Source organism: Choristoneura fumiferana, chromosome 26 (assembly GCF_025370935.1).
Source record: "Choristoneura fumiferana chromosome 26, NRCan_CFum_1, whole genome shotgun sequence".
NCBI classification, from domain to species: Eukaryota; Metazoa; Arthropoda; class Insecta; order Lepidoptera; family Tortricidae; genus Choristoneura; species Choristoneura fumiferana.
This window is the reverse complement of record NC_133497.1, coordinates 7,184,015-7,197,248: the sequence shown is the minus strand read 5'-3', so window position 1 is coordinate 7,197,248 and position 13,234 is coordinate 7,184,015. Positions and strand designations below refer to the sequence as shown.

The 13,234-nt window shown below is 47.2% G+C and overlaps 1 protein-coding gene across 1 annotated transcript; it reads right to left on the bottom strand.

Moving 5' to 3' along the window:
• Positions 1–7,572: 7,572 nt before the first annotated feature.
• LOC141443124 (uncharacterized) lies at positions 7,573–8,226 on the bottom strand. Its single transcript, XM_074108334.1, has one exon. It carries the CDS (start codon positions 8,224–8,226, stop codon positions 7,573–7,575), a length of 654 nt encoding a protein of 217 aa, XP_073964435.1.
• Positions 8,227–13,234: the final 5,008 nt, after the last annotated feature.

Genomic DNA, 13,234 nt, shown 5'->3' with positions numbered 1-13,234 from the left:
TCTGCGAACTTGTCAATGCAATAAACATTGACGAGATCTCAGCCCTGGCAAAGAGTCTGCGCGAAGCCACATCTGCGCAGCAAAGTCTTTTCCTGTGCGCTCAGCACAAGTCCTTGCTGACCTCCCTCAGCCACTTCATGGCGAACACTAAATTTTCAATTAAATAATGGCCAGTACAGCCAGAAGTAAGCCCCTCTCTCTATCAATAGGGTTCTTTAACGCGAACGGTTTGCGTGACCAGCGTGATGAGATCGCATCGTTCTTAAGCGACCATCAGTTGGATATTCTATTAGTGCAGGAAACGTCCTTAAGACCATGACACCGTAATCCGCGCATAGCGAATTACAGCATGGTCCGCGATGATAGGACCCATAACCGGCTGGGGGGCACCTTAATCTACTTTAAGAGGTCCCTCCACGTCGCCCCTCTCGTTAGGCCCACGTTGACTAACATGGAAGTTTCGACCTGCCGCATAGCGATGACCGGCCACAGACCGATCACGCTTGTGTCAGTATACCTTCCGCCCACTAAAGACTTACTAAGGACTGACCTAGAAATCCTGGATAGGTGGTGCTAATTAAAAATCAGACATCTTGGAAGTGTTCTTTATTTGTCTCCTTCACTCATCTACAATTATGAGAATCTTGCTATCTCTGTCGGTATTGCCCTTACATGCCCTTTGAAATTTAATTTAAAATTAATCTTTATTTTCAATTACATTTCACCCTTACATGCTTTTAAGTTTACAATATATGTATATATATATATATATATATATATATATTTTTTAATTCTTCAAAACAAACTTCTACAATAAACAATGTTTTTAAACTACTATTATTCATTTATTATTATTGGGCGGGCCTGAAACTGAAGTTACTATATTACTTAAACATACTAAGTTATTTACTGTTATACAATTTTCAACTCTAAACTTACTTTTTAAATGTCAATCTTATTTTACTTGAAACTTTTAATCTGTCCTATGTATGTTACAATACTTTTAAATTTTACTGACTTCCAATACAACTTCAATCTTTGTTCGGTTAATAATCAACTTTCCTTATATACAATGTGATTGTTTTTGAGTTATCATCTTACTGTCTATGGCTATGTATTTACAAAATCATTCTGTGACTCTAAATTAACCATTCTTGGTCACCTTACCTTACAATATACAATCTACCTTTACAACTATGGATTTTTTTATTTTTTTTATATTTTTCAAATTTTATTGTTTTTATTTACTTTTACGTTTTTATATTTTTTTTGGTTTTCTTAACTATGTTACTATGTACATACTATTTCCATGCATTTTACTTTCTTACTTTATTTTATTTACAATCCTGCTATAGGGTATATTTGATTTTTTTTTACATTTTTAATATATATACAACTTTTGCCTTTATTTATTATATATACAGTTTCTGCCCTTAATTAACTGATTTTATTTACACCTGTTTTAATTTTTACATGCTTAGTTCATTGGAATCTGTTTGTATTGTTTGTTATTTACACTCGTAAGTTTGTTAAGTTAGTTTTTCCTAATTTTAATTTTGTTTAGACTAAGTTTCCTTCAAAATTAGCTATTTACATTTATTTACAAGGTAATGTACATTCATGCAAAATATACTTGATTGATCTAATCTACTGTGTTGTTTTATTTTCATGACATGTGACATGTTCTGAGTGACAATGTTGTAATTAAAATTTGTCTCATGCTTTGAACTTACTATTACTTTGAACTTATTATTATTTTTACAAATACTCTATATGTACACTTAGTCTAGGTATGGACATATTTACAGCAGATACAATGTATTTACACTTTCTGGCGCTTCGCTTTACTCATTCTTAACCTTTCTTTTTTTTTCATACTTTAAACTGATAGTTACATTTTTCTAAATTATTTAAATTGCTACTAAGTTATTTTCAAAATTTTAATATCCTATTTTAGTGTTAAATTTTATAAGAAATTGCAAACGTTGATATCTAAGACTTCAAGTACATAGATTATATTATGGAATTATATATTGTCTAGTCCGGTAGTTAGTTACTAATGTTATCATACTTGATAGGTATTGATGTGATGCGTCCTCTTAGTTATATATTGCCTTGTGTGAGGTTCCGAAGTGTTGTTGTCATCCATCTGGTCATCATAGGGTTAGTCATTATAGAACTGGTCATCATGGGGTTGGTCATCATCATCATACTGTGCTGAAAAAGCTGAAAAAGAGTCTAGGATTGGAGGTGGGGATAAAGGTTTTAGGAATTGTACATGTACTATTTTTTTTTGACTTGGTTTCTTGACATTTTGTATTTCATAACATACTGATCCAATTTGTCTAATAATTTGGTATGGGCCTTTAAATTTTGGAGTTATCTTATCATCTTGAGGTTGTGGCCATGCATATAGTACATATTCACCTGGCTTGAAGTTATGCCCTATTCTTCTTAGATCAAATTTTGTTTTGTTTTTATAATGTTGTTCTTGAATGTTGTTAATTGCTATTTGTCTAGCTTCTGCTAACAATTCTAACTGATGTGTTCGTTCTATTTCTTCCTGTACTGTTCCTATGTGAATTTCATTTGGTGGTATTCTAGGGTGATATCCATGTAGTAAGTAAAATGGTGAGAAACCTGTAGTTTTTTGTTTTGCTGTATTTATCATTAACAGAGCGTTTGGTAGTAACTTGTCCCAATCTGTTTTGTTCTCTAATGCCATTTTAGTCAAGGTGGCAATGATATTGGCATTTGCCCGTTCAACTAATCCATTACTCTGGGCTGTATATGGTGTTGTTGGTAAATGTTCTATTCCATATTTTGTGAAAAATCTTTGTGTTGCCTGGCTCATGAAACATGGGGCTTTATCTGAGATGTAAGTCAATGGTGGGCCATATATGTATATAATGTCATTTTCAATGGTGTCAATGACATCTTTCGCTGATAATGAGCTTGTGGGTTTTGCCATGATATATCTTGTAGCATGATCAATATGGACCAATATATATAAATTTCCTGAACTTGTTTGTGGTAATGCAACAATATGATCAGCTGAAATGACATCTATTGGTGACTCTGGTATAGGTCTTGTGCCCATGAAACCGTATGCAAATTTTGTTCTTCTGTTCGTACTAGCACAAACTATACATGATTTCGTGTAATTTTTGACATCTTTATGCATTGTTTTCCACCAATATTTTTGCTTTAATCTTGCTATTGTTGATTTAAAATCTAAATGTCCACCTTCGTTATGTGTTATATTCAAAATTGACCATTTTAAATTTTGTGGTACAACAATTTTGTCTTTGTAAAAAAGTTCTTCACTATTGATGTGTAATAAAATTCCATTTTCTAATTTGTATTTTTCTTGTATTTGTTGTAAATGATGAGTTGTTGGTTCTTGTTGTAATTTCGAACAAATTAACTTTATAAAACTGTCTTTTTCTTGAGCTTGTTTTAATTTTTCCTGATTACTTGAAATTACCATCATACACATTTCTTCTAATGGGTAACGAGATAAATGATCTGCTATACAATTTTGCTTTCCTGGTCTATGAATAGGTGTGAAGTCAAATGGGGCTAGATCTACTACATATCTTGCAAATTTTCGATTCATTTTAGACTTGTTGACTACATACGCTGTTGTATAACTGTCTGTTACTAAGGTAAATTTTGTACCTAGTAAATATATGCGGAACTTATGCACAATTGCCCAATGTACGGCTGTTACTTCGAGTTCATTGATGTGGTACCTTGTTTCTGTGTCTTTCAAACAACGACTTGCGTATTCTATCACTTTCTTTTGTCCGTTTTGTATTTGTATTAAACAAGCTCCTATGCCACTGTATGAACTATCTGTTTCCACAATTGTTTCTTCTGCATTTTGTTGAAAATAAGCTAAAATTGGTGATGATGTTATTGCTAATTTAATTGTTTGGAATGCTTCTTGCTGTGTATCTGTCAAAACTATTTTATTTTTCTTCTGTTCTTGTTTTAATATTGATCAATAAGATAGTTGATTTGACAGACAGCTAGCTATATTATATCATATATTATTCAATTTGCTATCGATGCGCTACTAACTAACAGGCGTATCTATACTTAAATGACAACGTATGAACGTAATGTTATTGTTATAACATATACATAATATAACTTAAGCAAGTAAGACATAAGTTGTTGAGGGTGGACTGTATTATTATTATAAATGAAACAACTTGCTTCCATATAAAGTGCATCTGCATTAAAGTATTACTAGTATATGTTGTTCTGCGTAGGGTCGGGCGGCGAGTGAGTTGGATCGATCGATCGCGGTGTCATCTCGGCCCCTGCGCAGCAGGGGGGCGGGATGCTGTATCGGGGTTGTTGCCCCTTTCAGCGGCTTCGTACGCCGGCCACAAATATGGCCGGGTCGCTGGGTGTGTAGGCCTTGCGGCCTCACTGTGACGTCACTTCCGGTGTGTGGCCTCCCAGGGGATTTTCCTCAGCGGGCTGGTCGCTCTGTTCATACAGAATGGCCAGCCGTCTCAGGATAATCGGGACGGGGTCCTGTCCCTCCTGGTAGGCCTGGAGCAGCTCCTGGAGGACCTGGGTCAGCTCCTTGATGACCCGCGCTCCGCCGTCGTCGACTTCCGCTGCCGGTTTCACCCTCCCCTTTGCAGGGGCGGCTACCTCCGGTTGCGGGCCGATTGTCGGCGCGGCGCGGGGTTGTGCCGTTGAGATCGGCTCCTTCTTACGCAGCTCTGGGGCGGAGGCTTTCTTCTTCCTCCCGCCGCGTTTTCTACGCCTTTTTGTAGGCGGGGCTCTCCCGTCATTGGCCGCCGCCATGAGGGAGTTGGGGGCGTTGCCCGTTTCTACGGCGCTTTGGGTAGCGCCAATGGGTGTCGTGCCGTGGTGGTTGTCAGTGCGCGCGCGCGTTCTTGGCGCGACTCCCGCCGTCCTGTGCCTCGCCTCCCTCTGGTACTCCGGGCACGTGACGCTATTTGCGGTGTGGGGTCCTCCGCAATTAGCGCAAGTCGGCGGGTCTGCACGCGGTCGCGGGCAATCGCGCGCGGCGTGGCTTCCTGCGCAGCGGACGCAGCGCTGCGGGTGGTGACAGTTCACCGAGCTGTGCCTAAAGGCCTGGCATCGGTGACACTGGGCTGGTCCGGGTCGTCCGCGCCATGCTTCCACGGTGACGCCGCGCATGCCCAGTAGCGCGGTCACGTGGTAGATAGCGGGGATGGTCTCGGCGGTCCGGTGTAGTTGGGCGTGGTAAAGGGGGGCGGGGCGTCCCGCACGAGGCCGCACCTCCTTCACTAGTATGGGGAGGAACCCCTTCTCCCGCAGGTCCTCCGTGATGAACTCCGGTGCGGTGTTCGCCGGCAGTCCTCTGATGGCCACTTTGAGCGGCAGGTCCTCTTGCTGCGTCCACTTGTTCCAAGAAATTCCTGGAACAAGTCTGAGGTGGTCTTCCACGGTACGGGACTCCGTATCAGACCGCGGCGTGAAGAGGATGCCTTCCCTCAGTGGCTTCGCATTCACCGGGTGGCCAAGCTTCTCCTCCAGCTGGCGAAAATGCTTGGGCCACTCCGGTAAAAACTTCACCACTAAGGGGCGGCACCTCTTCCCCCTCGCGGCGGCGGGGGGGGCCGGTGACGGTGGCGGTGGTGGCGGCAGCTGTGCTGGCGGCGGTGACGGTGACGGCGGCTGTGGGCCTCCGTCCTCCTCCTCGTCTGCCCCGATGTCCTCACATGTGATAATGTGTGGTGCTGCGTCCATCGGGGACAGGTCCAGGCGCGGGATGGTCGGGCGCGGACACGACTGAGGCGACGCTGATAGTCGCCGCTTGTTCGTCGCGACGAATGGCGGCGGCAGGTTTGCAGGCGGCGGAAAGCGCGACGGCGACGGGGTGCGGATGTCTGCATCGTCGGCTGCGTCGGCGCTTGTGCCGGTACGGATGTCGCGTGCGTCGCGGGCGCGGTCGCTGCACTAAGTGCGAGCGTCGCGCGGGCGGGCGGTGTCCTGTGCGGCGGAGGCGGCGCACCAGTTCTGGGCGGCGGCGAGCGCGGGCCTGACGGTGGCGCGCTACGGCCCGGCGGCGGCTGGCGGGTCTTGGGTGGCGCGGCAGGCGCGGTGGGCGCGGGTCGCGCCTTGGTCGCGGGTCGCGCCTTGGTCGCGCGCGGGTCGCGGGGCGCATCCGAGGTGCGCGGCGCGGGCGGCGCGCGGTCAGCGCGCGGGGCGCGGGGCGCACCCGGGGTGCGCGGCGCGGGCGGCGCGCGGTCAACGCGCGGGTCGCGGGGCGCGGGTGTCGCGTCGGTTATCTTGCGGCGCGGCGAGGACGCCGGGCCGGGCGTGGCTGTCGATCGTGTCGGCGGTGGCGAGCGCGGGGCAGAGCGCGGCACAGCGGGCGCAGGCACAGGCGGCTTGCGGCGCGGCCAGCGCTTGCTTCGCGGGTGCGCCGGTGTTCGGCGTGGCGAGCGTGCGCGGCGTGGTGTCGCGAGTTGCGGGCGGTCCCTCCTGGTTGGCCGGCGTCCGCGGGGTCGCGGAGGCGGCCGGTGACTGGCGGTGACGGTGATCTTGTGCCTCCAATGGGCCGGGTTGCAGAGCGGCCAACGTCAGTCCGCCCGGTATGGGCGGGAAGAACGGGGTCGTCCATTGTGCCGCTGCGGCCTGAAGGGGCGGCGGCGGTGGTGCAGATGCATCGGCGAGCCCTCGCGCTGCGCGTAGCATGCCGAAGGCCCGCCGAACGGCTGCGATGTCTCCGTCCTGTACGTCGACGTAGCTGCGGGGCACCCGTCGCGGCGTGGCCACTCGTCTGGTGGCTCGGCGAACGGCGTGATCCGCGACGTCGACGGACGGATCTGGTGGCGCCATAGTGGCGCGGCGGGTAGCCCTGAGAAGGGCTGTTTAAAATCTACCCACCACCTTCGCTTTAAGAAAAGCAAAGGCGGGGGGCGGGGCGTCAATGCGCTGCTAGCGCAGCGACGGCGTCAGCTGGGCGTCGTGGCGCGCGACCATTTAGCGCGCGCCGCCCTCCTCCACGTTCTCCGCCCTCCCCCGGTGAGACCCGCTGGTGGGAAGCCGGGTTTGGACAGAGTCCGCAGGCTAAGGCGACGCGGCGGATGCGACGGAGATGGTCCGAGCGGGGCGTGGGTAGGCGGGAATCTCGCGATTACGCACTACCCACGTGAGCCACGATGAACTGTCTCTCAATACGTACGGAGTTGGAATATGTGAGCGCGGTATTTAAATATTGTCGCTTGCGCGCGAGGGAGGGGAGCACGGTCGATCATGATCGAGCCGCGGGGAGGACCAATGGGAAGCCAGGAGAGAATTGTGTAATGCTGAGTGGGGATAGTGTGTGTAAGTTCGTGTTACTGTATAGTGTGGCCTGACAAATGCATTTATTTTCACATAATTAATAAAATATACAGGTAAACAAACACAAATCAACAATCACAATAAAAATAGGAAAATAAAGTAAACAAAAACAAAACGAATTCTAATCTAAATATCTATATTTACAATATCTTAACCTATTTCCGACATTCTCCCCCACGTGTGCTAACACCTTCAGCTTCGAAATTTTTATAAGTCTAGACGCAGGACGACGAAGGAGGCGGCGGCGGTGCGTGCTTCTACTACGCGTACTATGCCATCTGGGCCGGGGTAAGTTTTTATTACTTCGCCTCTGGGCCACGTACCTCTCGGCATTGTTCCATCAACAATTATGACAATGTCGCCGGGTTTTACGTTTGCGGTGGTCCGTCCTTGACTTACTCGTAGCTTCAGTTGCGGTCGATATTCTTTGGTCCATCTAGCCCAGAAATGATCTGCCATCTTTTGCGATTGTTGCCACGATTTTTCATTAAGCGTTATATCGTGGAAATTACAGAATGGAGACATGGCGTTGGACCTGCCAATGAGAAAATGATTAGGCGTCAATGCTTCTTCTTGACTGCCCGTCAGTGGCGTGAGTGGTCGAGAATTAACGACGTGTTCTGCTTCCAACAACAGCGTGTGCAGCACTTCTTCTTTGGGGTGCTTTTCATGTAGGGTGGCACGAAGCGCTGTTTTAATTGAAGATACTAAACGCTCCCAGGCTCCTCCAGCTGATGGGTTTCCAGGAGGTATCTTCTTCCATGTGATCTCTTTGTACTCGGCGAACTCTTTCAGTTGCTTTTCGGCGGTCAGCAAGGCGTCAGATATTTCGCGCTCCCGCTCCGACGAAATTAGTTCCATTATCCGAATATATCACGGTGGGTGTTCCTCTGCGTGCCATCATTCTTCTCAGTGCCAGTATGAGTGAAGCAGCTGATAATGATGCAACGAGCTCCATATGCACGGCCCTAGTTGTGAGGCACGTGAATAGGGCTCCCCACCTCTTCTCGTGACGTCGACCAATCGTGATTGTTATTGGCCCGAAGAGATCGCATGCGGTGGCGGTGAAGGGGGGTTGGTTCGACATTAGGCGCTCTGGTGGTAAATCTCCATAGGGTAGTTTGAGAGGTTTGCCCTTATGTGTTTTGCACCATTGACAATTTTCGCATATATATCTTAGCGTACCACGCAGACCAACAATGTGGTATCTTTGAGTAAGCTCATTCATCACGGTTTTGTGGTTGCCATGATTGAACTTTGCGTGGTAGTATGCGATAAGTAAGCGCGTGAACTTTTCTTTTGCGTGAAGAATAGGTATCGCTGTCCCTCGGTCAATTCTGGAATCCAGCAGGAGCGTTCCTTTGTTGTCCAGTTTTGCTGTCACCTTTCTAAGGGGGGATCCTTTCGACGCTGGCTCGCCTCGATGTAACCTTCTTATGTCTTCACTGAACGAGATGTTTTGGCTGCGTCGAACCAATAATAGTTCCGCCAGTCTTAGGTGATTCCGATTTATTTCTATTTCGTGCTTTCTTTTGAGCATTTTGGCTTTGAAGACCTCGGCGGCGAACAGCACAGTTGCGGCGGACCTAATTAATCGCGTGAAATTCGAAAATCTGTCGATTTGCGGTAGATAGCTATATGTGTCGCACTTTCGCGAGTACTACTCGCGGAGGGCGTTCCTCGCCTGTGGGCGGGGTCAACGCCGGCGCCGATTTATCTACTGGCCATTCATTAATATCGCGCCTAATAAAATCGGGGCCCTGGAACCACCGGTGGTTTTAATCAAAATTAATCGGGACGCCTTTTGTCGCGTCGTCGGCTGTGTTAAGCGCGCTTGGCACCCAGCGCCATTCGGTAGGCACCGTGGTGTCTTGAATTTCCGCAAGTCTATGCGCTACAAAACTTTTAAAAGATCGTGGGTCGGATTTGATCCATGCTAGGACGTCCGCGAGTCCGACCAGAAATGTTTTCCGATAATTTTGTAATCTGTTTGCTCTACAACCGTTTTAGTTAATCAGGTGCCTAGCACACAGCCCTGTAACTCTAAACGCGTATAGATACTGTTTTAGTGGGGCAACCCTAGCCTTTGCCGCCACTAATCGCGAGGATTTCCCTCCTCCGGGTTCATTTGATACGAAATACACCGCCGCGGCATATACTTTCTCGCTCGCGTCGCAGAATGTGTGTATCTCGCCCTCTCTCTCGCACGCGGGTACATAACGCTCTATCTCGAGATTTTTAATAATTTTACGTTTTCAATAAACGATTTCTACGTGGGAATAGACTCCGATTTGATAGGTTCGTCCCATCATATTCCCGTCCGCCAAATGTCCTGAATAAGGGCTTTACCTATCACCGAGATTGGTGAGGCGTACCCTAGCGGGTCATACACGCTCATTACACTACTTGTTACCTGCCTTTTCGTGGGTAACTGGGTGCCGTTCAGAACGTTTGGTGGCGTGTTACGTAAATTTACATTAAAACCTAACGTATCGCGCGCGTGATTCCATACGAGTCCATTGATGTGTTCTTATTGTCTATGACAGATTGTCATGGAATAAACAGCGTTCCTAAGAAATGTGTTTGATCTGATTCCTGGTATTATTCCTAGTATTTCCATATCTATCAACTGGCGACGATGAGTATTGGAACCCTACCATGTTTCGACCCGAGAAGTCAAGAGTGGGAAATATTTCGAAACCGGGTAAAACAGTTTCTAAGCCTGAATGACATTAAGGCCGAGGAAAAAAAGCGTGCTGTTTTGATCACTCATTTATCGGATGATGCGTACTTATTATTACGGAATCTAAGTCATCCGAAGGAGGTAGAAACCTCGACTTTTGATGAGTTGGTAGACTTTCTGGACAAGCACCTGACTCCAACGCGGGCGACCTTTGCGGACTTAGGTAACTTTTATAACGCAGTGCAAGCAGAGGAAGAATCTGTCGAGGATTGGGCAGCTCGATTGCGAGGCTTAGCCGTGCATTGTGCCTTCGGAGACTGCCTGGATAAGGTATATCGGGACAGATTTGTACTCGGGCTCAAACTGGATCTGTACGAGACCGACTCTGCGAGCAAGACGCCAGCAAGCTTACGTTTGCAAAAGCGCTAGAAATAGCGAAGCAAACAGTCACCGCGCGGGAGGCGAGGGCTACGGCGCCGAGAGCTTTTTCACCCGCCGCTGCTATGAAGGAAGAACCGCTGTTGTGGTCCGGCGCAGATCGAGCCGGCGCGGCTCAACGAAGACAGACTTCGCCGAATCGTTGCGCAGTGTGCGGCATGAAGGGTCATGCAGCTGAGAGGTGCCGCTACAAGAATTACCGCTGCCAAAGGTGCAAAGAAAAGGCCACCTGAAGAAAATGTGCGGTTCAAAGGAAAAACCGGTCAAGAATATCAACTTGGAAACGGATTCGAGTTCGGACGAGGCGCCTGTGGCAGTAGACTGCCGGAATGTAAGGAGTGTCAGCTGTTTAATTTGAGGTGTGTAGACAGCGAACCTTATTTCGTAACAATCGTGGTAAATTGTAGTACAAAACTGAAAATGGAAATCGACTCTGGGTCTAGTACCATGTTATTTCAAAGGAATTGTATTTGTCACATTTTGCTCACAAGCAATTATTTAAATGTAACATTCGTATGTGCTTTTACAATGGCCAAAATTAAGCCTCTGGGTATTTCATCACTAAAGTAGCGTACAATGGTATGACACATAAACTTAAGTTTTTGTCGTCGAACATGGTGGTCCCCCGCTATTAGGGGAGATTTTATGGCAAAATTCGAATTATGTATAACTTCGATAAATAACAAAATTGACTTGGCATCTGGTGATAACTTAGAAGTGCGAAATTTGGTTGAAAAATACAAAGGATTGTTTAGTAAGGAATTAGGTTGCTATACGCGTGCTGACGTTACTTTACAGTTGAAGGAAGGTGCGACGCCCAAGTTTTGCAAAGCGCGTCCATTACCGTTTGCGATCAAGGACAAGGTGGAGGCCGAGCTCGAGAGGTTGGTTGAGGTCGGCATACTGGAGCCCGTGAACCACTCGGATTATGCAACTCCGATTGTTCCGGTGCCCAAGTCCAATGGTAGTATCAGAGTTTGTGCGGATTACTCGGTTACATTAAAAATGATATTTTACGTTGACAAATATCCTCTACCAAGGATAGAAGAGATTTTTGCTAAGCTGAGCAATGGTCAGCAATACTCCAAGTTAGACTGTAGTCAGGCGTATAATCAGTTGAGGCTTTCAGAGGAATCGCAAAAACTTACCACCATCAATACCACCAAAGGGTTATTCAAATATAAGAGGTTAGTTTTCGCTTAGCGTGCGCCCCGGCGATTTTTCAGCGCACTATTGAAAACCTTTTGGCGGAATAGATGGTGTGACAGTTTTCCTAGATGACGTTTGTGTGACAGGTCCGACTAAAGCCTTACATTTGGAGCGGTTGGAAAAAGTATTCCAACGATTTCAAGAATCTGGTCTCAGATTAGAACAAAGCAAATGTTCCTTTTTTTCAGGATAGTGTAACTTATTTGGGTCACATTATTAGCAAGGACGGTTTGCAAAAGTCTCCAAAAAAGGTAGAGGCCATTGTCAAAGTACCCAAGCCCACTAACATAACTGATTTAAAACGCTTCTTGGGTATGGCAAATTACTATCGCAATTTTGTTCCCAACGCGTCGTCTATCCTAGCTCCACTCCACGAGCTATTGCGTGAGGGTGCGCGGTGGGAGTGGACGGAACGGCAGCAGGCGGCCTTCGATGGAATGAAACGCGAGCTCAGCAGCTCGCGCGTGCTCGCGCACTTCGACCCGGCGGCGCAGCTGGTGCTGACCGTGGACGCGGGCCCGGCCGGCCTGGGCGCCGTGCTGGCCACCGTTGACGCCGCTGGGCGAGAGCGTCCGCTGGCTTTCGGTTCCGGTCACTGTTGCAGAGCGAACGTAATTATAGCCAATTACAAAAGGAAGCCGGCTATTGTCTTCGGTGTTTAAACGCTTCCACCAATATTTGTATGGCCGACGTGATCCTTTTTTTAAAAACCGATCATAAACCGTTGTGGCAATATTTGTAAAAAAGGCGGTATTTCTGTTACGACTGCATCGCGGTTGGTTAGATATGCAGTTTTTCTTTCTGCATATAATTTTAAAATACAGTATACTTCGGGCAAAGAAAATCCAGTCGCAGATTTCTTTTCAAGGAATCCGTTGGATCAGCGTGAGTCGGAACATCACGAAGATGTTGAACATTGGGCTCCGGCTTTAAATTCGCTCCAGTTGGAAGGACTACCCGTTACATACAGAGACCAACGACAAGCGACTGCGAGCGACAATGTTCTTAGAACCGTAATCAAATATGTCAATCATGGTTGGCCGCGAAAAATAGTATGTAAAAATGTTTTACCTTATTTCCAGTGAAAACAGACCTGGAGGTAGAAGATGGTTGTCTTCTACGAGGTCACAGGGTCGTGATTCCCACAGTGCACAGGAAGGACATACTGCAGGAGTTACATCGAACTCATCAGGCATAGTCCGAACAAAGAGTGTTGCACGATCACGGGTGTGGTGGCCGGGTGTCGACCGCGACATCGAGCAGACGGTGGGCGCGTGCCGCGTGTGCGCGACGCTGCGCCCGGCGCCGCCGCGCGCGCCGCCGCAGCCCTGGCCGCGGCCCCCCGCGCCTTGGGTGCGTATACATCTGGACTACATGTCGGTTGTCTCAGAATACATACCTTGTGGTGGTCGACGCTTTCAGCAAATGGCTAGAGTGTTTCGATATGTGTTGTGGAACAACTTTTTTTTTTTTTTTTTTTTTTTTTTTTTTTTTTCGGATGGACTGTTGCTGTTAGCCTCAGACGGCTTTTACAGCTTA

Excerpts from the sequence above, each read along its gene's own strand:
- LOC141443124 (XM_074108334.1), bottom strand. The coding sequence starts at position 8,226 with ATGGAACTAATTTCGTCGGAGCGGGAGCGCGAAATATCTGACGCCTTG.